This window comes from Scophthalmus maximus, chromosome 5, assembly GCF_022379125.1.
Source record: "Scophthalmus maximus strain ysfricsl-2021 chromosome 5, ASM2237912v1, whole genome shotgun sequence".
Lineage (NCBI taxonomy): Eukaryota > Metazoa > Chordata > Actinopteri > Pleuronectiformes > Scophthalmidae > Scophthalmus > Scophthalmus maximus.
The window spans coordinates 27,911,015-27,938,577 of record NC_061519.1 but is presented as its reverse complement, the minus strand read 5'-3'; the positions used below and the strand labels follow the sequence as shown (position 1 = coordinate 27,938,577).

Here is a 27,563-nt window from a genome sequence, read left to right as displayed (position 1 = left end):
AGCAGTGACAGCAGCACCTGTATTCTGAAAATCTGGACCGGAAGTCCTCGTGTGCAGCCTGGGCAGCTTGACGTCGGAGCAGCTCGGGACGGCTCGGCTCTTCTCGGTTTGTTGTCATCCCGCCCTCCACCGGATCGGAGCGACATGAGAACCGGACCCCGATGCGTTTGTGTGCTTCTGCGTCGGACGTACTGGACCGAGCGGACCGGGACCCGGAGCGGACCCGAGCGTCGGCGTCGTCTCGCTGCGGGTTGAGAGCAGAGCGGCTCCGGACCGACACCGAGCGGATCTGTGCGGCGGAGCCGGAGGAGCGATCGGACCCGGAGACATGTACCAGGTCCAGGTGAGCCGGAGCTGCGGTTCCACACGACACCTGAACGCATCACTACTGAGACGTCACGAGCCGCAGTCACGTGAAAAGAAACGTTGAATCAATATATCAGATCTAAACTTCATCAATCGCCTCATTGGTTCATCTCATTCTGATCCACTAATCAATAATCTCTTATCTATAACTCTGTTATCAATAACTCACGTTGTCCACCGCTGATTAATCGGTTTCTCTTCATCGTGGTTTTATAATGAACCTTTTATTTATTGATGATCATGATGAGGAGGATGATGATGACCTGTATAGATCTCTGATTTATTCCTTCTGTTGAAGATTAACTGAATTGATCAGTTGATTAATCAGTGAATCATTGATCGACTGATGCTCGTCTGCAGACGTCAGGATGATTAATCGTTGACAGATTGTTAATGATGATAAAAATCATCTTGAAAATTATGAAATGTTCCTTTAAAGTCCGACTTGCCTTCAACCAGTGACTTCACTGTTAGTGTTAGCTTAGCATAGCGCTCTACCCGCTTACTCCAGGTCTACTGGTTCACCCACCTACCCAAATCCTCCACTCGCCTACCCCACTTCTCTACCTGCCTACCCCTCTCCTACACCTGGCGGCGCTCGGCGATGGAGAGGCCACGCCCCCGCCTCCGCCTCCTGCTACGTTGTCCTCTGCAGCTCCTGTCATCCTGTACTGTACTTACAGTGCAGCTGACGGAGCCACGGTGGGGAAACTCATACAAGATTAATGAGCTGTCGAGCTGCAGGAACATTGGAGAATATAAATATATAAACTCTCTGGGGTCAAATATGCTGCTGCTCCGACCTTTCTTCAGTTTCATCTGAATCATCAGCTGTAACTCAGACTTTATACAGACACAGATTAAATACAGGAAGACGTCTCACTCTGACTGTATATAAAGACGATCACTGACTGTATATAAAGACGATCACGATCACTGACTGTATATAAAGACGATCACTGACTGTATATAAAGACGATCACTGACTGTATATAAAGACGATCACTGACTGTATATGAAGACGATCACGATCACTGACTGTATATAAAGACGATCACTGACTGTATATAAATACGATCACTGACTGTATATAAAGACGATCACTGACTGTATATAAAGACGATCACTGACTGATAAACTATCATTATTATTATTTATAATAATAATACAAAATAATAATATAATTTTATTATTATTGTTATATATAATTATATTATTGTTCGTCCTGGTGAAATCACAGAGTGACCCTTTGCAGCAGCTCTGAGACGATGGACGACTGTTTGCTTCCTCAGCATTTATTTTTAGTCCAACACACACAGACACACACACACACACACACACACACACTCTCTCTCTCTTACGGTGACAGTTTGATATTTGATATTTATCATGTTGTGGTTCAGTTCAGTTTCTTCATCTTCCAACAACAGTGTGATGAACTTTTATTGATCCATCATATATTGATTCAGTATTTAATATTAATGTATAATAATCCAGAGTGATGACATCATCCAGACTGTCCAATCAGCGAGCTCCCTGTCAGTGACTCTTCTCAAGTCACTAATCCATCGACTCTGACACGGATGACCGACTTCACTGATCAAATCAGATCAATTGATTGATAGATGTATATATATAAAAATATAGATGTATCTAGATGTATATATATATATATATATATATATATATATATATATATATATATATATATTAATATAGATGTATATATATAGATGTATATATGTAGATATTTATATGTATATATGTAGATGTATATTTATATATATATAGATGTATATATACATACATGTTGTGTCTGTAGAGTGAAGCCTCCAGTGACGAGCAGCAGCTTCATGGTTCATGTGTTTGACTCTAATAATAAAACTGTGATGATGATTTATTGATGTGTTCGTTCTGCTGCTACTTCATTGAGGCTCCGACACACGACTCACTGGAACCTCACACTTTCTGCAGAGAACAGAGATTTGAAACACTGGCCCCAAAGACGTCATGTAACTAGTATCTAGATATTAATTCTAGAGATATACAGAGCAGAATCATTGTGTCTAGAGCATATCTGGATCGGATCCTCATATCTGGACCTGGTCCTCGTATCTGGACCTGGTCCTCGTGTCTGGAGCTGGTCCTCGTATCTGGACCTGGTCCTCGTGTCTGGATCGGATCCTCGTATCTGGACCTGGTCCTCGTATCTGGATCTGGTCCTCGTATCTGGACCTGGTCTTCGTATTCAATTCAATTCAATTTTATTTGTATAGCGCCATATCACAACATACATTGTCTCAAGGCACTTTACATAGTGAGGTCAATATTGCAATATTACAGGGAAAACCCAACAAATCCCAAAATGAGCAGCACTTGGCGACGGTCGAGAGAAAAAACTCCCTTTTAACAGGAAGAAATCTCTGACAGAACCAGACTCAGTTGTGGGCGGAGCTTCTGTCTGGACCGGTTGGGGTGAGGAGAGAGAGGAGAGAGAGGAGAGAGAGGAGAGAGGGTGAAGAGAGGAGAGAGAGAAGAGAGGAGAGAGAGGAGGAAGAGAGGAGAGAGAGGAGAGAAGAGAGGAGAGAGAGGGTGAAGAGAGGAGAGAGAGGAGAGAGAGGTTTGGTTTAAAAATCCCTTTATTCACCCGTACCAGGAGAACAGACCATTTTTACTTCTTATCTGTTATCAAATAAACAATATAAAATCACCACAAATTTACAGAACAACAAAAACTAAAACTAGAAATGAAACACCAGATGTCCATCTTCCCCCACAGAACACAGAACCCCTCCAACAGCCCATGTTTGGCTGAAGGTCTGGATGTTGTCCGTCATCCTGTAATAGGACTGATCAGTCCCTCCAGCACCGCCAGTAGTTCCACGCTACCCTTGTTCTGGACCTGGTTCCTGCGTGTCAGCCATATGGCCAACTTAGCAGCGCCAGACAAAAAGTTCACCAGTGTATGTACATTTCTCTTCTTAACATAGTACCTTGGGCAAAAAATAAACAACTCAAAAGAGAACCCCTCACCAAGGCCCTGAAACCACCTTTTTAAAAGTTCAAACAGAGAAGACAGACGTGGACACTGGACAAATAAATGTGCTAGGGTCTCAACCTGTGAACAGAAACCACACTCCTCCCCCAGCTCCGGATCAAGGTGCACTCTGTATCTGTTCGTAGCTATCGCCCCGTGTACGACCCTCCACTGGAGGTCTGCTGTCCGCTTTTCAATGGGCAGCTTGTACAGAGACCGCCAGCTGTTTTTCGGGGAAATGTCTGGGCCAAAGAACTCAGTCCACCTCGACTCCTTCATCCCTGCCAAAGATCGCAGATTCAGGACCTTAACGCAGAGTTGATACAGTTCCTTTTTTCCTGCTGCCTGAAAACCATCCAGGTGTGGGGTTGTAAAGTGCAGTAGCTGGCCCCCTCCCTCCTGCCAATCCTCCAGAGCTGGTGTAATACGAGAGGGGAAACCATACTCACCACCTTCACTCCACTGGTCACACACAGTCTGGCTTTCAACAAAAGGCCTTAAGGGTGGTGGTAGAGCCTCTAACACCTCCCTCACTACCCTGTTGATCAGCCTGATGGAGGTGATGCTACTCCTCTGTCCCAAGGCCTCCACAGATGTATCTGTCCACTTCATCAGATGCCCCAGTTTTGTACAGCCGGCCTCTCTGAGACTGACTCGCAGGCTGGCAGATTGCAGTGTTTTAGTCTGAATGAAGTTATTATAAAACAACGGTTCTTCTAACAACCACATATCCTTTGGTCATTTCCTCTTCTCGTATGCAGTTGACAATCTGCCATGCCTGCAGCACTGAGCTGTAGAAAGGGGTCAGTCCGGTTAGGTCCACCCCCTCCGGCTGTAAAAGGAATAGTTGTTTGTCGTAGCCAAATCTCCCAGCCCTCCTCAGCAGCAGACGCGATGTTCCCAACCAACTCGGGCCACATTCATACAATAGTCTTTGCGCTGTACGAAGTCTAAAAGAAGCCATTTTTGAACAAACGTCGACAAGGCCCTGCCCCCCTTCAGTCACCGGCAGGTAGAGGGCTGCTGCCCGGATCCAGTGATGACCAGACCAGAAGAAGTCTAGGATGGCTCTCTGGATATCCTCGATCAGGCCATTTGGAGGTGTCAGAGCGATTATACGATGCCACAGAGTCGAGGCAACTAAGTTGTTGGCGACCAGAACTCTTCCCCTATATGACAACTGGGGTAGCAACCATTTCCTTTTTCCTTCACTCCCTCCCAGTTCTTCCCTTGAAAACCCTCAGTGCCCAAACAAACCCCCAACACTTTCATCCCCTCCTTTTCCCACACAAGTCCTCCCGGAAGACTGGGCGCTGCCTGATCTCTCCAGTTACCCATCAAATGGGCCTTACACTTTACCCAGTTCACACGTGCAGAAGAAGCCTTTCCATAAGTGGAAAGTGTGTCCTGTAAAACTGCTACATCACCCTGATTTAAAACCAAAACATAAACATCATCGGCATAAGCTGAAATGGTGAGAGGACAATCAAAATTTGAGACCCCAGGCAGGGAGAGACCGCTAAGCCGACTCCTCAACCTGCATAGCAAAGGCTCTATGGCTAAACTGTATAACTGCCCAGAGATTGGATAGCCTTGTCTAATGCCTCGCTGGACCGGGATTGGCCGACTAAGACCTGCCCTCACCTTTACCATGCATTGAGCACCATTATACAATAATCTAAGCCATGACAGAAAACCTTCACCCAACCCAAAAGCTCTCAGTGTAGAAAACAAATAAGTGTGGTCAACCCTATCGAAGGCCTTCTCTTGGTCCAGAGAAACAATACCCCCATTCACATTATAACATTTACACAGGTCCATTATATCACGTACAAAGAAAATATTGTCCATAATTGTCCTCTCTGGTATGCAATAAGTCTGGTCCGTATGAATGATTATTCCCATGAAGTCTTTTAGTCGGTTTGACAATGCTCTTGAAAGCACCTTGTAATCCGTACAAAGAAGAGAGACTGGCCTCCAGTTCTCAAGAAGGGCCAAGTCTCCCTTCTTCGGCAGCAGGGAAAGGACTGCACGCTGACAGGAAACGGGAAGAGAGCCTGTTCTGAAAACCTAATGAAAATACCAAATGAAAATACCAAATGAAAATCAGGACCGATAATGTTCCAAAACTGCTTGAAAAAATCAGTGGTGAGGCCATCCATCCCTGGCGCCCGCCCTGATGCCATCTGGTTAACGGCCACCGTTCATTCTTCCAGAGTCAGCTCAGAGTCCAGAGCAACCCTCTCGTCCCGGCTCAGCTGAGGAAGCCCCTCCAGAAGCTCCCCGCGACACTTCATGCTGCACTGTTCGGCACCAAAGAGCTCAGCATAGAAGGCTGAAGCACATCTCCCCATCTCGCCCGGGCTGGTGGTCACTCTGCCTCCTGGGAGCCTGAGGCAGGTCATCTGCTTCCTCTGCGCTACTCTTCTCTCCAGGTTAAAAAAGAAAGCGCTCGGAGCGTCCATGTCTTTCAGCTTGAGGAAGCGAGACCTGACAAGAGCTCCCTTTACTCTCTCCTGCAGGTAGGAGCTCAACTCCAGCCTTTTTTCTTGCAGGAGCCGGCCTGAGTCAGGATCTGAGTCTCTACTCAGTCTTTCTTCCATTTGTCTGATGCTGCCCTCAAGATCACTGACAGCGGTCTTGATCTTAGCAGTAGAATACTCAGTGTACTGCTGACAGAGAACACAGATTTGTGTCTTCCCTATCTCCCACCACAGTTTTAACAAACTAAAATCAGCTTTTTTTCCTTTCCACTGTCACCAGAAGAGCTCAAAAGACTGACCGAACCTAGTGTCTTGCAGCAGTTTGTTATTGAAAGACCAGTAGGACTTAACCCTTTCCCCTGTTGGAAGGACAAGCTCCGACATCACCAGATGATGGTCAGTGAAACCTACAGGGATTATGCTGCTGCTGATAAGTCTGGAGCCAAGACTTTGGGAGATGAAGATCATGTCCAGTCTGGCTGCAGTCACCCTGTTGTCTCTAACCCTCACCCATGTGTACTGTCTGGACTGTGGATGTTTAATCCTCCATGTGTCCAGGAGATCCAGTTGTTTAATGATACTAGTGAGATTTTTTGAAGATTGTGGGTGTGGTTCCTCACTTGTCCTGTCCACAGTAAAATCCATAGTGCAATTAAAATCCCCACCCATAATTAATTGCTCCTGATAGTAATTCTTTAAATTACTATTTAACCCATTAAAAAAGCAGACTCTTTCTGCTCCTTGGTTTGGAGCATAAATGTTCACGAAGCAGAACACGGAGCCTTGTATCTCTGCTCTGACCACCAGCACCCGACCCTTCACCACTTCACTACGAGACAGGATGGTAGCGTTTAGGCCTGCTCGGAACAACACAGCGACGCCTGCACTTAAATTGGAGCCATGGCTGAGGACGTAAGGACCCTGCCACCATAAACCCCAGTCCACATCGTCTGTGGGAATCGTGTGTGTCTCTTGTAGAAACATCACATCTATATGTTTCTGAGTGGATATTTCAGAAATTAAACCCCTTCTTTGTGTGTCCCTCCCACCATTGATGTTTAACGAACCTATCTTGAGTCTCCCCATAGAAGAGTCAGAGAAAAGAAACGGACACGACAGAAACAGAAACAGGAAACAGTAACATGAGGAAAACACCAAGTGCTGCATGATCGTCTACTTTTTCGTCTTTTTAACAGTTTTCCCTTTTCTCAGTGTGGTGATGTGTTTTTTGAGGCGGAACCGCTTCTTTTCGTCCAGCTGATCAAATCCTGTTTTTCTTTTCAAAGCGGCCACAGTTTTTATGAATTTGTCCGTATCCTCAAAATACTCCTGCACTCTAACAGACCTGCCGAAGGTTTCGTCCAGAAACTGGTTCACCTCCTCCAGTGAGTAGTAGCTGTTGGTCGCTCCCACAGTAGAGACGCTGTCCGACTCGGAGTCGTACTCCATGTCCTCGCCTGAGACCTGGCTGGTGGACAGACCCTGTCCCTCCCTGGAGGTGTCAGGGGGGGTTGTTCCTGCAGCACCACAGGTCTGTGGATCAACCTGGGCTGCAGTCCCAGACACCTGCGGGTCCTTGTCCTGACTCTGTCCCTCTGGATCTTCATTAACAGACTGGGACTCTTTGTTACATTCTGCTTCACTCGGCGCCTCATTGTCCTCAACAGTAGGAACCAAAGACCCACCGGCGGAACCCGCCACGGCACCATCGCGCGCGGGAGACTCCGCCACTGTCGCGGCACCGGCACAGGCCCTGACGTTCCGCCGCGCTCCGCCGGCTCAGCAGCGCGCGCGGTGCCGCCCGCCGCCTCGTCGGAGCGCGACCTGTGCGGACACGCGAACCGTTTGTGTCCCATGTCTCCACACTCGAAACACTTGATGCTTCCTGAGCTCGCGTACACCACGTAGTGCCCGTCACCGTGCTTGACCCTGAACGACACCTCCAGAGTCCAGGAACATGAAGGCCTGTCGCCTCAGGGACTGGACGTGCCTCAGTTTGGGATCCCTGCATCCCAGAATCAGCGTCCTGAACCCGCTGGCCAACTTGCCGAACCTCCGCAGCTCGTTGGGGATGAACGGAGGAACCCCGGACACGGTGATCCGCGTGGAGGGAGCTGACAGCGGGGACACCTGCACGAAGATGTCCCGGATGAACACTCCGCTCTCGACCAGCTGATGGACATGTGGCTCGTCCTTCAGGAACACCACCACGGCCCTGTTCATCTGGTCGTGTCCGACCTGCTGTCCGACCGCCAGGAGGACTTCCTCCACGGTGCTGTCACTGTCCCGCGGGACGATCCTCGCTCCCTGCCGGATCGACGGAGGTGGCGTCTCGGAGGACGCCATTCCTCCCGGAGACCAAACAGAGACCAGACAAACAGCTCCGATCTCTCAATAAACACTATGAATAATAAAGACTTACCCGATCATGCACAAACTACAGATGAAAAGAACAGTAGAGATAACTGACAAACAAAGAACATTCAAATCTCCGCGCCACTCGCACTTCCACCACCACCACTCACGATCACACACACCGGAAACGGAATGGGAGGAGAGAGGAGGAGAGAGAGAGATGGAGAGAGAGAGAGAGGGAGGGAGAGAGAGAGATGGAGAGAGAGAGAGAGAGAGAGAGAGATAGAGAGGGAGGGAGAGAGAGAGAGAGAGAGGGAGGGAGAGAGAGAGATGGAGAGAGAGGAGGAGAGATGGAGGGAGGAGAGAGAGGGAGAGAGAGGGAGGAGAGAGGGAGAGAGAGGAGGAGAGATGGAGGGAGGAGAGAGAGAGAGAGAAAGAGAGGGAGGGAGAGAGAGAGAGAGGACAGTTGTACAACCACCGCTTTAATCTCTACCAGACTGATACTTATAATCAAAAAATACAATTATGTTGTTGTTATTATTAGTGATGATATTAATAATAATAATAATAATAATAATAATAATAATAATAAAAATAATAATAATAATAATAATAATAATAATAATAATAATAATAATAATAATAATAATAATAATAATGAGGGGTTTGGATCCTGCAGATCTGGGGTCAGATCTACCAGGGGAGAGAGAAAACAGAGTTAGTGACATGTAATGTAGATACATGGGGGCAGAGAGAGAGAGAGAGAGAGAGAGAGAGAGATCGAAAGAAGTGGGAGAAGGAGAGAGAGATAAAGAGAGAGAGAGGGAGAAGGAGAGAGAGAGGGAGGGAGAGGGAGAAGGATGCTCATGATATAAGTTCCCCCAGCAGTCTAGGCCTATATCAGCATAATAAAGAAATGGTTTATTAAACACCTGAGCAGTTCTAACTATAAGCTTTATCAAAGAGGAAGGTTTTAAGTTGAACTCTAATGTAGAGATGTCGTCTGCCTCCTGGTTCCAGAGGAGAGGAGCCTGGTGGCTGAAGGCTCTGCCTCCCATTCTACTCTCACAGACTCTGAACCACAAGTAGAGACAAGTGATCTATTGGGATAATGTGAAACTAGGAGCTCTGTGAGATATGATGGAGCTTGATTATTAAGGGCTTTGAAGGACATGTCCTGGTCAAAGATAACTCCAAGGTTTCTCACAGTAGAGCTGGAGGCCAAGGTAATGCCATCCAAAGTAACTTTATGATCAGATAAGGTTTCTCTGAGGTGTTCAGGGCCGAGTACAATGACCTCAGTTTTTTCTGAATTTAAAAGTAAAAAATTATAAAAAATAATAATAAGACAGTCCTGAACTTTGTCTACCGGATTAGTTTCATCTGGCTTTATAGCTAATCTGGACCTGGTCCTCGTATCTGGAACTGGTCCTCGTATCTGGACCTGGTCCTCGTATCTGGACCTGGTCCTCGTATCTGGACCTGGTCCTCGTATCTGGACCTGGTCCTCGTATCTAGAACCTTGTGACTCGTTGTTCCCTGACGACGTGTCATTAGCTGGAGATGCTTGTATCTAGATTGTTACTGTAGATTATTGTAACACGATCGTCTCCGTGAATCTCGATCTGTATTCGTGCAGGATTTTTGTTTGTAGCTTGTCAACCTCTCGAGATACTGTTGGATATTCTAGCTGTTTGTTCCTAGCATAGCATTGGCTAGCATGTACTCCCTGGTTCCAGTGTGTGTGTTAAGCTAAGCTAAGCTAAACCTGTTCTAGACCCACTTCCTCTTGGTGCTGGACACAACAGGAAGTGATTTATCTGAACTGGATTGAGAATCAGAGGTCGTGTGTGTGTGTGTGTGTGTGTGTGTGTGTGTGTGTGAGGATATTGATCATTGATTGGACAGTAACTAGAGCTGAACAGTTGTCGTCATGACGACAGGATTGTGGATTGAACCCCTGAGCTCACAAGGAGGAGGAGCTAAAAACTCCAAATAACTTTCTGATTGGACGACAGAATGAGTGAAGGATGATGTCATCAAACAGCGACAGATTTATCAGTTGTCTGATCTGAGTCCGAATCAGAGTTTATGTTTCCTGATTATAAAACTTTGAATTTACAGAATAAACAACAAAGAAAATATGAGAATTTTGTGTTTATATTTTACATAAGAGTTAAGTTAATTTCAAAATCTTTATATTTATTATTTTTAATTACAGTTGTTTATGATAAAGTTTATGGTTAAACTGTAAAATATCAAACCTTAGTTACACGTCAGAAGGTTTTGATCACAACATCTTCAGAATCACTGACACTGACTTTTTAATTCATATTCCGTATTGGAAAAGATCAGACGGATCAGATTCACGTCACATTCATTCATTTCATGATCCGTTCAATCGTTTTTTGTGTTTGTGGTGATTGAATATATGAAATATGTAATTCCATCAGTCGGCGGCTCTGACAACCTGTCGATCTGCCTGTCGACCTGTAGGGCAGAGGGGAAAAGGTCGTTGCCATGGTGCTGAAGGAGCTTCCTGGTAAAAAGGCCTCCTCTGAAGGAAACTCCCTCCTCACCGTCACAACCAAGGTTGGCATGACGACCATGCTCGTTTGTTGTCTGCTCAGAGATTCATGTCTCGTTTCTTTTATTTTCATCAAACTTCAAAATAAAACATTGTACCTTTTTAGAAAAGAATAATTTCATCACTCGATGATTTAATTGATTGTAAAAATAGTTAATGATGAATTCTCTTTTATCAAATCAGTGAAAACATGAAACTCGATTAGAAATGAGTCTTTCATTAATTATTATTGTTATTATTATTATTATTATTATTATTTGAAAACGTTGTCACCTGACACGTGTTATTTGTGTTCTGCTTGTCATCAATTCACTTCCTGTCGTCTCGTCTGAACATCATCACACACACTCACACACACACACACACACACACACACACACACACACACACACACACACCAGGTGAACAGGAAGCAGTGTTAGGACTTCAGTGTTAGGACTTAACGACCTGTGACCTCAGGTCTTGTGCTGGTGACGTCACGTGGCCTCAGCGCCCTGCTGGTGAAAAGTGGAAGTGACAGGTCGTGGTGGCGTTATTAAATAGGAAGTTAAAGGAAGTGACACTCTAACTTGAGAGCGAGGCCACGCCCCTCGCCGTGTTTCGTTCCGGCAGCAGTTGAGATGTTGAGTTTTTCATTTGACAGATTGAAACTGAAACAATGATCAGAGAAGTCGCTGATTGTTTTCTGTTGATCGTCAAGCCGATTGATTAATTTCTCTCTGGGTGGACTTTGGTGTGAAGTCACGGTGATGTCACAGTCTGGTCCTCTGTCTTTGTCTCCAGCTGGTCGGGGAGCAGCAGGAGAGTCGCCCCCTGCTGAGTCCCTCCATCGATGACTTCCTGTCAGAGAGTCGCAGCGACGCCCCCTCGGCCCGACCCCTGACCTCCAACACATCAGGTACTGACTGTATATAAAGACGATCACTGACTGTATATAAAGACGATCACTGACTGTATATAAAGACGATCACTGACTGTATATAAAGACGATCACTGACTGTATATAAAGACGACCACTGACTGTATATAAAGACGATCACTGACTGTATATAAAGACGATCACTGACTGTATATAAAGACGATCACTGACTGTATATAAAGACGATCACTGACTGTATATAAAGACGATCAGTGACTGTATATAAAGACGATCAGTGACTGTATATAAAGATGATCACCGACTGTATATGAAGATGATCAGTGACTGTATATAAAGACGATCACCGACTGTATATAAAGACGATCAGTGACTGTATATGAAGACGATCAGTGACTGTATATAAAGACGATCAGTGACTGTATATAAAGATGATCACCGACTGTATATAAAGACGATCACTGACTGCATATAAAGACGATCAGTGACTGTATATAAAGACGATCACTGACTGTATATAAAGACGATCACTGACTGTATATAAAGACCATCACATCCGATCTGTCTGAAATATTAATATATATAAATATCTTTTGTGTTTGACTGTGAAGGTCAGAACAGTATTTCACAGTGAGTCCATCAGATCCATGAGCCTCAAATATCACTGCTGAGAGAAAAGGTTCAGGAAGAGATGAGTCCGACTGGAAACTGGATCCAACATGGAGGTCAGCCGTCGAACAACGTAATCAGATACTGAGTGTCCGTCCTCCTGTCCTGCAGTTCTTTCCACCGCTCTGGACCTGGTGGACCTCAGCGAGCCGGGGCGGAGCAGCAAGTCCCGGAGGAGGATGAGCCCCCTGAGGAGGAGTCCTCGCCGCCGAGCGAGGCCGGAGGAGACGGAGTTGATCCAGGTGGAGGCGGAGCACCGGCCTGCCAGTCCCAGGACCCCAGAGAGGGCGTCGCTGGACTCAGGTAACACATTCACTCCGCCTCCACAGATGACTCAATTCTGTTAAAAGCTTCGAACATTAATCTGAGCTCTTACTGTGATGAGATTTGAACTTCCTGTTCACTGTGTCCATTCAACCATGATTCATCTCACACTCATCCTGTTATTACTAGTGACAGTCACATAATGTTGTGGACGTGTTGTCATGGTTACAGTCAGTCTGTCGTCTCCTCTGGACAAGTGGGACGAGGTGAAGCTCGAGGTGGAGGGCGGCGGCGGCGGCGGCAGGAGGCGGGACGAGCAGAGATGCACCTCCCACCACTCGTCCAGTGAACTTCTGTGGTAAAACACTGACACGTAGAAAGTGTTAGCATAGCATGCTGACATGTGAGTTAGCTTAGCATGCTGAGATGTGAGTTGTCTTAGCATGCTGACACGTGAGTCACATGATGTGAGTCCAGATGATGAAGATGTTCTAACGTGACAAGGTTTTAGTTGGACGAGCTTCCTGCTCCTGGAGGTTGATCCCTGATCACTGCTGTCACGATGTAATGCTCACTGCAGCCTCTGGGTGGCGCTGCCTGACAGTATGTTTCTCCTGCAGGTCTGCAGAGTTTAAAAGTGATCCACTGACGAAGAACTTTGATGTCCACAGCTTCGATGATCTGGACTTTACATCGTCCCCACAGGTCGGACGCTGTTTCACACTGTAGTACTACTGTAGTACTACACACTGTTACTGTAGTACTACTCACTGCTACTGTAATACTACTCACTGTTACTGTAGTACTACACACTGTTACTGTAGTACTACTCACTGTTACTGTAATACTATTCACTGTTAGTGTAGTACTACTCACTGTTACTGTAATACTACTCGCTGCTACTGTAATACTACTCACTGCTACTGTAGTACTAGACACTGTTACTGTAGTACTACTCACTGTTACTGTAACACTACTGACTGTCACTGTAGTACTACTCACTGTTACTGTAGTACTACTCACTGCTACTGTAATACTACTCACTGTTACTGTAGTACTACTCACTGCTACTGTAATACTACTCACTGTTACTTTAGTACTACACACTGTTACTGTAGTACTACACACTGTTACTGTAGTACTACTCACTGCTACTGTAATACTACTCACTGTTACTGTAGTACTACACACTGTTACTGTAGTACTACTCACTGCTACTGTAATACTACTCACTGTTACTTTAGTACTACACACTGTTACTGTAGTACTATTCACTGTTACTGTAGTACTACTCACTGTTACTGTAACACTACTGACTGTCACTGTAGTACTACTCACTGTTACGTAGTAACAGTACTGTCACCACATCAGAGTTTCACTACATTATCACCATTATGATACTATTGTGTGTGTGTGTGTGTGTGTGTGTGTGTGTGTGTGTGTGTGTGTGTGTGCGTGTTCAGGACTGTGCTGCGTCCAGACAGTGCAGACGGACTCGTTCCCTTCTGGCTGGAAAAGAGTCTCTGGAGGACGAGTTTGTCAGAGCGAAGGCTGCTGTAGAGGTACACACACACACACACACACACCCACACACACACACACACACACACACACACACACAGACAGACACAGACACACACACCCACACACACACACACACAGACACACACACCCCCACACACACACACACACACACACACACACACACACACACACACAGACACACACACCCCCACACACACACACACACACACACACACACCCCCACACACACACACACACACACACACACACACAGTTTCTCTGGTTTCATCACTATAAGATAACGAAAGAATCTGTGTCCTTAAAAGCTGCAGAAAAGAATATCTTTAATTTGTCAGGTCGGGTCAGAGAGACACAGTCTGCAGGAAAGATCAGGTTCTGTTCAGGTTCTGTTCAGGATCAGAGATTTTCTCTCACTCATCTGATTTGAGTGGTTCAATCCTCTAAACCAATCACAGCGTCCGTCCTTCAGTTCAGGAAGTAGTTTGTTTCCTGTGGCAGCGAATAAAAATGTGTCTGTCGTTGGGTCTGTCGTTGTGTGTCTGTCGTTGTGTGTCTGTCGTTGGGCCTGTCGTTGTGTGTCTGTCATTGGGTCTGTCGTTGTGTGTCTGTCGTTGGGTCTGTCGTTGTGTGTCTGTCGTTGTGTGTCTGTCGTTGGGTCTGTCGTTGTCTGTCTGTCATTGGGTCTGTCGTTGTGTGTCTGTCGTTGTGTCCGTCATTGTGTCCGTCGTTGTGTCTGTCGTTGTGTCTGTCGTTGTGTCTGTCGTTGTCTGTCTATCGTTGGGTCTGTCGTTGTGTGTCTGTCGTTGGGTCTGTCGTTGTGTGTCTGTCGTTTTGTCTGTCGTTGTGTGTCTGTCGTTGTGTCTGTCGTTGTGTGTCTGTCGTTGTGTGTCTGCCATTGTGTCTGTCGTTGTTTGTCTGTCATTGTTTGTCTGTCGTTGTGTGTCTGTCATTGTGTCTGTTGTCGTGTGTCTGTCATTGTGTGTTTGTCGTTGTGTCTGTCGTTATGTCTGTCGTTGTGTTACAGTCGGACACAGAGTTCTGGGACAAGATGCAGGCGGAGTGGGAGGAGCTTGCTCGCAGGAACTGGCTGGAGGAGTCTGAGGGTCAGAGGCCGATCCCGCCCCCTGTCTCACCTGTGGAGAAGGTGAGTTCAAAACCTGGTCCAACAGACCTGGTCCATCACACCTGGTCCATCACACCTAGTCCATCAAACCTGGTCCATCAAACCTGGTCCATCAAACCTGGTCCATCAGACCTAGTCCATCAAACCTGGTCCATCAGACCTGGTCCATCAGACCTGGTCCATCAAACCTGGTCCATCAAACCTGGACCATCAGACCTGGTCCATCAAACCTGGTCCATCAGACCTGGTCCATCAGACCTGGTCCATCAAACCTGGTCCATTAGACCTGGTCCAGCAAACCTGGTCCTCTAGACCTGGTCCATCAAACCTGGTCAATCAGACCTTGTCCATCAGACCTGGTCCATCAGACCTGGTCCACCAAACCTGGTCCATCAAACCTGGTCCATCAAACCTGGACCATCAGACCTGGTCCATCAAACCTGGACCATCAGACCTGGTCCATCAAACCTGGTCCATCATACCTGGTCCATCAAACCTGGTCCATCAGACCTGGTCCCTTCCTGTCATGTATCCCAGAATGCATTTCACATTTATATTAGTTCATTCTGCAGACACGTTGGTACAAAGCGGTTTAGGATCCTTTGGTCCACTGACATGAGGCTGCAGGTGCAGTCATTGACCCGTACTTCCATCTGGTCCTCGTCCGCCAGACGACCTGAGACCTGAACCAAACTGGATCTGATCCGTTCAGACTCTGGACCCTACGCGAGGCCGAGACCTTGTAGAGACAAGTTTTGTCACACGTATAAAAGAAGCCATGTGATGAGAGAGAAGCGCGATGCAGCAGTTATTAAAATGAGGGATTATCACTGAGGCGGATGTTTGTCAGCATTAATCCTCTGAAATCCGATCTGAGCTCCGGTAATCTGCAGTAATCCCTCCTCCACTCAGGTGTTACATCACCGTGGTGACGGAGCCCAAGTCGCTCTTATGTCGACACGTTATCAAACATTTGTTCACACGTGTGAAGATCTGATTCAATTCAATTTTATTTGTATAGCGCCATATCACAACATACATTGTCTCAAGGCATTTTACATAGTGAGGTCAATATTACAATATTACAGGGAAAACCCAACAAATCCCACAATGAGCAAAGCACTTGGCGACGGTGGAGAGAAAAAACTCTTTTAACAGGAAGAAATCTCTGACAGAACCAGACTCAGTTGTGGGCGGAGCATCTGTCTCGACCGGTTGGGGAACTCTCGCGGTAACGTATTGTGTCACTTCCGGTTGTTGTCGCTTCTGTGAACTGTGTTTATCCACCGCTCCTCGTCGTCTCTCTTCAACACTGCGGTTTCCTCTATCTATTGGGAAACGAACCGCTCCACTCTCCCTTGTTTAGTCTAAACACTCACAGCTGTCTTCCTATTTCAGCGACTCGCTCGCTAACTCACAGCGGTTGACACGCTCTTATCTGCGCTCCTCACCGTAGCTTAGCTAGTTAGCTTTAGCAGCTAACAATGGCTTCTTCCTCTCCTGCTGTCTCCTGCTCTGTCTGCTCCATGTTTAGTTTCTCCTCCGCCTCCTTTAGCGACAGTGATACTTGTAGTAAGTGTAGTTTGTTTGCTAGGATGGAGGCGAGGCTCAGTCTGTTAGAAGCGCGGCTCTGCACCGTGGAGAGTAAGTCGTTAGCTGAGACTGTTAGCCAGTCGCCGCTAGCCGCTCCAGTGTAGCTTCTTTAGCTCCTTCAGCTCCCGAGCAGCCGGGAGGACAGGGCGGCTGGTGACTGTCCGCAATAAGAGGCATAGTCCTAGACTGAAGCCCACGGTTCACCACCAACCACTTCACGTTTCTAATAACTTCTCCCCTCTCGACACACCCGCTGAGGAAACAACTCTGATCATTGGTGACTCTGTCAGTCTGTATCCCAGGGGCCACAGTCTGTATCCCAGCGACCACAGTCTGTATCCCAGGGGCCACAGTCTGTATCCCAGGGGACAGAGTCTGTATCCCAGCGGCCACAGTCTGTATCCCAGGGGCCAGAGTCTGTATCCCAGGGGCCACAGTCTGTATCCCAGGGGCCACAGTCTGTATCCCAGGGGCCACAGTCTGTATCCCAGGGGCCAGAGCAGGCGACGTTGAATCCCACCTAAAACTGCTGGCTAAGGATAAACGTAGATATGGTAAAATTATTATTCACGTCGGCAGTAACGACACCCGATTACGTCAATCGGAGGTCATGAAGATGAATATTGATTCGGTGTGTACTTTTGCAATAACAATGTCGGACTCTGTAGACTTCTCTGGACCCCTGCCCAACTTGAACAGTGATGACATGTATAGCCGTACATCATCACTAAACCACTGGTTGTCGAGGTGGTGTCCAGATAACAGTGTGGGCTTCATAGATAACTGGAGCCCCTTTTGGAGAATTCCTGGTCTGATGCGGAGAGACGGCATTCATCCAACTTTGGATGGTGCAGCTCTCATTTGTAGAAACCTGACTCGGTTACCTAGACGGTCAACCCCGTGACTTTTCAGAGTTGGGACCAGGAAGCAGAGTTGCAGTCTTACACGCTTCTCTGCGCTTCTATTACAGCAGTCGCCCCCACAAAACCCCATAGAAACTGTTTCTCCCCCACGACCACTTATATAAAGTGAAAAGTATCGCGCCCAGTACAGAACCTTGTGGAACTCCATGTCTCACTTTTGTATGAATGGAAGATTTGCTATTAACGTTAACAAACTGAAATCTATCAGATAAGTACCGTAATTTCTGGACTATCGAGCGTACCTGAATATAAGCCGCCCCGGCCGAATTTAAAAAAAATAATTATTTAGAACGTAAATAAGCCGCACATGTCTATAAGCCGCAGGTGCCTACCGATACATTGAAACAAATGAACGTTCCACAGGCTTTAAGGAAACACTGCTTGTATCGGTCCGACTGCAGACGAGGAGGGGCAGACGTCGACCGGACCACCGACGGGGAACGTGTCGATCAGCCCACCGACTGGGGACGAGGAGGGTTCGGCTGGACCACCGACGACTGACGTGTTGATTGACCCACCGACTGGAGACGTGGAGCACGGCTGGAGGCAAGCAAGCCGCAGGCCTGCCGACATTGTTGGACTGTTCTTAGCTCGAGCCGAATTATCCAAAAATCCCTGGAGTTCTCGTGTTATGTCATAAAGCTCCTCAACTGACACGCCAATCTTTCCCCTACCAACTGAGGACGAGGAGCAGCAGACGTCGGCCGAAGCACCGACGGGGAAAGTGTCGATCGGTCCTCCGACTGGCACCGAGGAGGAGCAGACGTCGGCCGAACCCATGACAGGGAACGTGTCGATTGGTCCTCCAACTGACGACGTGGGGACCGGCTGTACCCTCGGATCCCTAATGCTAGCAGGCCTGACGCTAGCCACCTGGAGTGCTGGCTGGATGCTAGCAGGCCTGACGCTAGCCACCTGGGGTGCTGGCTGGATGCTAGCAGGCCTGACGCTAGCCAACTGGGGTGCTGGCTGGAAGGCACACTTGAAGACTGGGTGGGGGTCCAGAGAATTCAAAAAGTCCTTGAGCCAGCCAGGCAAAGAACTCCTCAACCAAGGCCTCTGGGAAACTTCCCTGCGTGCCATGCGCAGACACCCCTCCTTGTATTCCCATCCCATGTCTCTATTAAATTGTCCATGAATACAAGTCAGGGTGTAATTTAATTCACGAAGATCTAAATCAAAAAAATCACCTGCTGGGTCCATTTTGTGGTTGGATCGTTCTGTCACGGCTGAACAGGAAGCAGGACCCAAATGCAAAGGTGATGAAAAAAAACAGGATGTTTAATAATAAAATGAAAACAATCAAACCAAGGGTGTCCACAAAATGTAGCAAACAAAGGTAATCCAAATACTGGAGCCAGGGGGAAAAATGCAGAAACAGACCGGGGCAAATAGCAGGAACAGCCAGGAACAGACAACATGAAAAAACTGACGATCCAACAACAGACAAAGGGAAGCACAGAGACTAAATACACACAAGGAGGGCAGGGCAATTAGAACACAGGTGAAGTGCGTTTTTTCATGCCCAGTTGTTTTCAGCGTGACTGATGATTCACCTTTCCTGTTGACAGTCCGAGTGAGAGGCAGGTCAAACGTCAGAGGAACCTCATTCATATTTATGATGTCCTGCAGGCCGATGGAATGCTCCGCTATCTTTGCATCAGTGAATTTGTGGAAGTTGGACATTTTTTCCTCGTAGTCGGGAGGGAGCTGCTGACACAGACTCGTCCGTACCCCGATTGACAGGCCTTTACGTCTCATAAAACTGAGAACCACGATGGTCCACCTCTAAAATCCTCAAACTTCATTGCGGTGGCGATTGTTTTTGCTTTCAGTCGGATCTGCACAGTTGAAACACCTCGGCCGTCTGCTCTCTGTGTGTTGACCCAGTCTTCGAGCTCATTTTGTAGTTCGGGCCATCTGCTTTTATTCCCTCTGAAAGCTTCCGTTGTCTTTTTGCACTGAGTCAGTTCCTCACGCTGCTGTTTCCAACATCTTGTCATCGACTCATTAAGGCCAAGCTCCCGTGCAGCAGCTCTATTTCCTTTTCCAACAGCCAGATCGATCGCCTTTAATTTGAAAGCTCCATCATATGCATTTCTCCGTGTCCTTGTCATGATGAGGGTGACAAAAGGACTAACGCAATCAGAATGATGGGAAGTTTGAGCGCGCGCGGAAGTTGTTTCACCTTAACCCGTTTGGCAATTTAATTGGTCTAACGAAAATGCGGGAAAAATTCATAACTTAGCCGCATCATTGTATAAGACGCAAGGTTCAAAGCCCGGGAAAAAAGTAGCGGCTTATTGTCCGGAAATTACGGTAGGACTTAAACCATTCTAGTGGTGTTCCTTTAATCCCAATGTGTTCTAGTCTCAGAATTTTGTGATCGATGGTATCAAATGCAGCACTAAGATCTAAAAGGACGAGAATAGAAACATATCCACTGTCTGAGGCCATGAGACGGTCGTTGGTAACCTTCAGTAGTGCTGATTCTGTACTATGATGTTTTCTAAAACCTGACTGAAAGTCTTCAAGCAGACTATTCCTGTGTAAATAGTCACATAACTGGTTAGCAACAGTTTTTTCAAGGATTTTAGAGATAAAGGGGAGGTTTGATATGGGTCTATAGTTAGCTAAGATATCTGGGTCCAGAGTCGGTTTTTGAGCAGAGGTTTAACTACTGCCACCTTAAAGGCCTTTGGTACATAGCCTGTCAATATAGATAAATTGATCTGATCTAATATGGAATTATTAATTAAAGGTAATACATCCTTAAATAGCCTTGATGGAATAGGATCTAAAAGACAGGTTGATGACTTGGATGAAGTGACAAGTGAAGTCAGCTCAGCCAGATCTATAGGGGAGAAGCATTCTAAATATGAATTAGGCGATACTATTGGTTCAGAAGCTACTGTACTGGACAGTGTGTCTGTGCCATTAGTGGGAAGAAGCTGGTAAATTTTTTCTCTGATGGCAATAATCTTATTAGTAAAGAAAGCTCATGAAATCATTGCTACTTAGAGTTGGAGGACTCGACTGTTCAGTAGAGCTTTTACTCTCTGTCAGCCTGGCTACAGTGCTGAAGAGGAACCTGGGGTTGTTTTTATTTTCCTCTATTAGTGAAGAATAATAATTGGTTCTGGCATTTCGGAGGGCTTTCTTATATGTAATTAAACTATTTTTCCCGTCAAGAATCATCTCGACTATTGGAACGCCACTTCCTTTCTAACCTACGTGACGTCTGTTTTAAAGCACGTGTCTGTGCATTAAACCATGGAGCTATCCTCCTCTGTTTGACTGTCTTCTTTTTCAGAGGGGCGACAGTGTCAAGTGTGGAACGTAGTCAGGCTGCTGCACTATCAACAACATCATCAATTTGTGTGGGAGTAAAGTTTTTATAATGATCTTGCACTGTATCGACACATGGCAGTAGAGTAAATAACGAAGGAACCGTTTCTTTGAATTTACTAACAGAGTTTTCTGATTGACACCTGCTGTAATAGAACTTTTCTCCAAATTCAGTAAAGTTCATAATGGAGGATTCAAATGTAACTAAGTAGTGATCGGACAGAGGGTTTTGAGGAAATACTATAAGATTGTCAATGTCTATGCCATAGGTCAGAACGAGGTCGAGGGTGTGATTAAAACAGTGAGTGGGTTTGTTCACATGTTGAGTAAAACCAATTGAGTCTATGAGCGAATTAAAGGCAGAACTAAGACTGTCGTTGGCAACATCCACATGAATGTTGAAGTCACCCACTATAATAACTGTATCTGTGCTAAGCACCAACTCAGATAAAAAGTCTGAAAATTCAGATAAAAATTCAGAGTAAGGGCCTGGTGGTCGATAAACAACGACTACAATAACTGGTTTTTGACAATTCCAGCTAGGGTGAAGGAGGCTAAGAGTTAGGCTTTCAAATGAGTTAAAACTATGTTTAGGTCGAGCGTTAAGCAATAAGTCTGCTTGGTAGATTGCTGCTACTCCTCCTCCTCGTCCTGTGGTCCGAGGAATATGAGTATTATTATAAGAGGGAGGTGTTGATTCATTTAAACTAACATATTCTTCTGGCTGTAGCCAGGTTTCAGTCATACAGAATAAATCAACGTGCTGATCAGTTATCAGATCATTCACTAACAAAGATTTAGATGGGAGTGACCTAATATTAAATAATCAACATTTTATTGTTCTATTCTTAGGTTCATTTATAGGCTTTGTGTTGATCTTTATGAGATTTGTGTGAATTACACCTCTTTTATTTCCCTTTGGATTAGATAGTTGAAGTGGTCGTGGGGCAGAAACAGTTTCTATGGGGTTTTGTGGGGGTGACTGCTGTAATAGAAGCGCAGAGAAGCGTGTAAGACTGCAACTCTGCTTCCTGGTCCCAACTCTGAAAAGTCACGGGGTTGACCGTCTAGGTAACCGAGTCAGGTTTCTACAAATGAGAGCTGCACCATCCAAAGTTGGATGAATGCCATCTCTCCGCATCAGACCAGGAATTCTCCAAAAGGTGCTCCAGTTATCTATGAAGCCCACAGATCACAGATCGTAGATCACAGATCACAGATCACAGATCCTAGATCGTAGATCACAGATCACAGATTGTAGATCACAGATTGTAGATCACAGATCGTAGATCACAGATCACAGATTGTAGATCACAGATCGTAGATCACAGATTGTAGATCACAGATTGTAGATCACAGATCACAGATCACAGATCGTAGATCACAGATTGTAGATCACAGATCACAGATTGTAGATCACAGATCACAGATTGTAGATCACAGATTGTAGATCACAGATCGTAGATCACAGATCACAGATTGTAGATCACAGATTGTAGATCACAGATTGTAGATCACAGATCGTAGATCACAGATCACAGATCACAGATTGTAGATCACAGATCGTAGATCACAGATTGTAGATCACAGATCGTAGATCACAGATCACAGATCGTAGATCACAGATCACAGATTGTAGATCACAGATCGTAGATCACAGATTGTAGATCACATATCGTAGATCACAGATCATAGATTGTAGATCACAGATCACAGATTTTAGATCACAGATCGTAGATCACAGATTGTAGATCACAGATCACAGATTGTAGATCACAGATCACAGATTGTAGATCACAGATCGTAGATCACAGATTGTAGATCACAGATCGTAGATCACAGATCACAGATCGTAGATCGTAGATCGTAGATCACAGATCACAGATCGTAGATCACAGATCGTAGATCACAGATTGTAGATCACAGATCTTAGATCACAGATCGTAGATCACAGATCACAGATTGTAGATCACAGATCGTAGATCACAGATCACAGATTGTAGATCACAGATCACAGATCACAGATTGTAGATCACAGATCGTAGATCACAGATTGTAGATCACAGATCACAGATTGTAGATCACAGATCACAGATTGTAGATCACAGATCGTAGATCACAGAGTGTAGATCACAGATCGTAGATCACAGATCACAGATCACAGATCGTAGATCGTAGATCGTAGATCACGGATCACAGATTGTAGATCACAGATCGTAGATCACAGATCACAGATCACAGATCACAGATCGTAGATCACAGATCACAGATCACAGATCACAGATTGTAGATCACAGATCGTAGATCACAGATCACAGATCCCAGATCACAGATCGTAGATCACAGATCACAGATTGTAGATCACAGATCGTAGATCACAGATCACAGATCACAGATTGTAGATCACAGATCTTAGATCACAGATCGTAGATCACAGATCACAGATCACAGATCACAGATCACAGATCGTAGATCACAGATCACAGATCACAGATTGTAGATCACAGATCGTAGATCACAGATCACAGATCACATATCACAGATCACAGATCGTAGATCACAGATCACAGATCACAGATTGTAGATCACAGATCGTAGATCACAGATTGTAGATCACAGATCACAGATCACAGATTGTAGATCACAGATCGTATATCACAGATCACAGATCCCAGATCACAGATCATAGATCACAGATCACAGATTGTAGATCACAGATCGTAGATCACAGATCACAGATCACAGATCGTAGATCACAGATCACAGATCACAGATCGTAGATCACAGATCACAGATCACAGATCGTAGATCACTGATCACAGATCACAGATCACAGATTGTAGATCACAGATCGTAGATCACAGATTGTAGATCACAGATCACAGATCACAGTTTTGAGCTTGACTGACAGTTGTTCCAGTTGCTTGGTTTTTTTCTCTTCTGATCCAACAACACAAGACAATCAAAGTGGTTCAGACTCATAATGTCAAATATTGTCACTAATATTTTATAAACCAAACAATGAAATGAGAAAATGATTGGCAGATTGATTGATAATGTAAAATAATTGTGAATGATTGAATTGTTTAAAGCCTGTAGATGGAACTCGTGACCAGATGTCTGTGGGTTTGTTTTGTCCAGAGTTACTTCTTCAACACCAACAACCCGTACAGCGAGCGGCCCAACGTCTTCGCCCAGGGTCAGGAGAAAGCTCGGGACGGAGACCTGAACGCCGCCGTCCTGCTGCTGGAGGCCGCCATCCTACAGGACCCGCAGGACTCGGAGGTGACCTCAGACCACCTGATCCTCGGAGTGATCAAACCATAACTGTTTGTTCAGAACATCTTTTCTCATTGTTTGACATTATTTAATTTAATATCAGAATTTCTTAATGACCACAAACGTCTTCACCTGCATTATTTTAAGTTTTCATATCAACATGTGAGCAGATACAGAAACATCTGTGATAGGCCTTCGTCAGCCAATAAAATGGCCCCAGGCGCTCTATATGGGATCTAAAGGAGGTTCCTGAGCAGAACCTTCTCAGGAATGACAGAGTTAGAGGACGAGACGTTGGGCCGACTCTTCTTCGTGTGTTTTCAGGCCTGGCAGCTTCTGGGAATGACTCAGGCTGAGAACGAGAATGAACAGGCCGCCATTGCGTCGCTGCAGAGGTGAGACGCTGCCGTGACACCGGACACGTCATCCTCACAAAGTCAAAATGATCATGTTTTTTATTCTGACTGTGAAAAGTGAAGAGCGAACGAACCCGTGTCCCCGGCTGCAGGTGTCTGGAGCTCCGCCCCAACAACCTGCCGGCTCTCATGGCGCTCGCCGTCAGCTTCACCAACAGCGGCCTGCAGCGGGAGGCCTGCGACGCCCTGCGCCGCTGGATCGTTCACAACCCGCGGTACAAACACCTGGTCCTGGACCACCGGAGCCCGCTACAGGGTTCACCGGCCACGCCTCGCAGGGGCCCCCACACCTTCACGCCGGCCAGGTTCATGTCACCGCTTCGTTTGACAACTTCATTACCCATGAGCCTCACTGGTTGTCACTATGGAGACGAGTCCAACCAATACTGTGACATTTAACCAGTGAGTGTGGAGCTTTCCGATTGGACGGTTCTAACTGTGTGTGTGTGTGTGTGTGTGTAGGTCGGAGCTGCAGGACGTGCTGCTCCTCTTCCAGGATGCGGTTCTGTTGAATCTGGACTCAGTGGATCCAGACCTGCAGACCGGACTCGGAGTTCTCTTCAACCTGAGCTCAGACTTCAACAGAGCTGTGGAGGCTTTTACTGCAGCACTGTCGGTCAGACCCAAGGTAACACACACACACACACACAGACACACACACTCAGCTGTGTGTTGACCGTCTCCTGCCCGGCGTCGGATGATGTCATGTCTGTGCCCGCCCCCTCAGGACTACCTGCTGTGGAACCGTCTGGGAGCAACGCTGGCGAACGGCAGCCGCAGCGAGGAGGCGGTGGAGGCGTACACCCGAGCTCTGGGGCTGCAGCCCGGGTTCATCCGGTCTCGGTACAACCTGGGGATCAGCTGCATCAACCTGGGAGCTCACAGGTAACATGTGACCACTTCAGCTATTGATTAGTAATCCAAACAGCTGCTGATCAATGACGTAACTAATCAGTAATGATCATTAATGACTGATACTGAAAAATATTTATTTATTCATCTGTCCTGTCCTGTCCCTGGTCCTGTTCTATCCTGTCCTGGTCCTGGTCCTGTTCTGTTCTGTCCTGTCCTGTCCTGTCCTGTCCTGTCCCTGGTCCTGTTCTGTCCTGTCCTGTCCTGTCCTGGTCCTGTTCTGTCCTGTCCTGTCCCTGGTCCTGTTCTGTCCTGTCCTGTCCTGGTCCTGGTCCTGTTCTATCCTGTCCTGGTCCTGGTCCTGTTCTGTTCTGTCCTGTCCTGTCCTGTCCCTGGTCCTGTTCTGTCCTGTCCTGTCCTGTCCTGTCCTGGTCCTGGTCCTGTTCTGTCCTGTCCCTGGTCCTGTCCTGTCCTGTCCTGTCCTGTCCTGTCCTGGTCCTGGTCCTGTTCTGTCCTGTCCCTGGTCCTGTCCTGTCCTGTCCTGTCCTGTCCTGTCCTGTCCTGGCCCTGGTCCTTGTCCTGGTCATGCAGGGAGGCGGTCAATAACTTCCTGACAGCTCTGAACCAGCAGAGGCGGAGTCAGCGCTGCAGCCACCAGCAGATGTCGGCCAGCATCTGGGCCGCGCTGCGTATCGCCATCTCGCTGATGGACCGACCCGAGCTGTTCCAGGCCGCCAGCGTCGGGGACCTGGACCTGCTGACAAGGGCCTTTGACGTGGGCGACTTCTGAAGACGATGTTGGAGGACGAGGTCTGACGGAGGAGTCCAACAGCACAACCCTTTAGCTTCCTGTGTGCATGACCTTTAAGATTCAGACCTTAAAGCCGTATACTTTACAGCACCTGTAGCCACGCCCACCAGTGATGTTACAGTGTTCCTCAGCTGGGGCACACTGTGACATCACGGTTTAATATATGATCAGGTTTTATTGTGAACCTGATAATAAATGATTTGTGTGACATCGTCTCTGTGAGTCAGAGTCAGACAGTCTCAGGATTCACATGACGACTGTGGCAGGTGCATTATTATTATTATGATTATATATATTAATGTATGTTTATATTAGTGAACAGCGATAATGGAGCTGAAACGTCCTGCCAGGCTTTTATTGTGAAACTTCTGCAGATAGTTCCAGTGTATAGAGTTTCTACAGGAGCCCAGAGTGGACAAACCAAACACCTGAGGGCCACCGTCCCTTCAGTCGACTGCAACACACAACTCCACCACCAGGTGTCACCGAGTCAACCCAGCTGCTGCTTCTCTTCACACCGACTCTCAGCTGTTGGACAGAAAACTTTATTAACATTAATGTGTAGATGATGAAGCGTGAACTCAGCTGATGAAATGATCTGTGGTGGTTTTATTTTAATTCTATAGATTAACCAGATTAATAACAACTGACTCAATTAAAAACATGTTGCATGAAAAACGAGCTCAGGAAGTTCAGCGTCGAAGAGGAGGAGGAGGAAGATGCTGTGGCTGCAGACTGTCAAAAAAAAGACTTGATTGAGGTGTTTTTCCTCCACCGGTAATAAATAATAATAAATATTAAATAATAACTTTGTTTTAACACCAACACAGTTTCTCCCTTTAACCTTCTAAAGCCATGAAACTGCACCAGCTGTTAACATGTGGACGTCGCCTCCTGCAGGCAGAGAGAGGAACAGCGGCAGCAGTGACTCCTGCAGGATTCTCGAGGTCACATTAACCTTCACACGTTAAAACATCTGGATGTTAAACATCTGGAAGCAAAACACAGCAATAAAACATCTGTAGTGTCACATCA

The 27,563-nt window shown here is 46.4% G+C and overlaps 1 protein-coding gene across 3 annotated transcripts; it reads left to right on the top strand.

Moving 5' to 3' along the window:
- pex5lb (peroxisomal biogenesis factor 5-like b) lies at positions 1 to 27,563 on the top strand. 3 transcript variants are annotated; one of them, XR_004793989.2, is made up of 15 exons: positions 1 to 343; positions 10,738 to 10,833; positions 11,612 to 11,726; positions 12,486 to 12,677; positions 12,870 to 12,996; positions 13,259 to 13,343; positions 14,102 to 14,200; positions 15,208 to 15,327; positions 24,312 to 24,455; positions 24,774 to 24,844; positions 24,958 to 25,170; positions 25,328 to 25,493; positions 25,593 to 25,750; positions 26,309 to 27,288; positions 27,382 to 27,563. XR_004793989.2 is itself a non-coding variant. In XM_035635340.2 (14 exons), the coding sequence occupies exons 1-14, from the start codon at positions 329 to 331 to the stop codon at positions 26,505 to 26,507; spliced, it is 1,800 nt and encodes a 599-aa protein (XP_035491233.1). In that variant the 5' UTR covers positions 1 to 328; the 3' UTR covers positions 26,508 to 27,563. The 3 variants fall into 3 exon arrangements, 2 of the variants coding, with proteins under 2 accessions (XP_035491233.1, XP_035491234.1); XM_035635340.2 differs by having other exon boundaries at positions 26,309 to 27,563; XM_035635341.2 differs by lacking the exon at positions 10,738 to 10,833 and having other exon boundaries at positions 3 to 343; positions 26,309 to 27,563.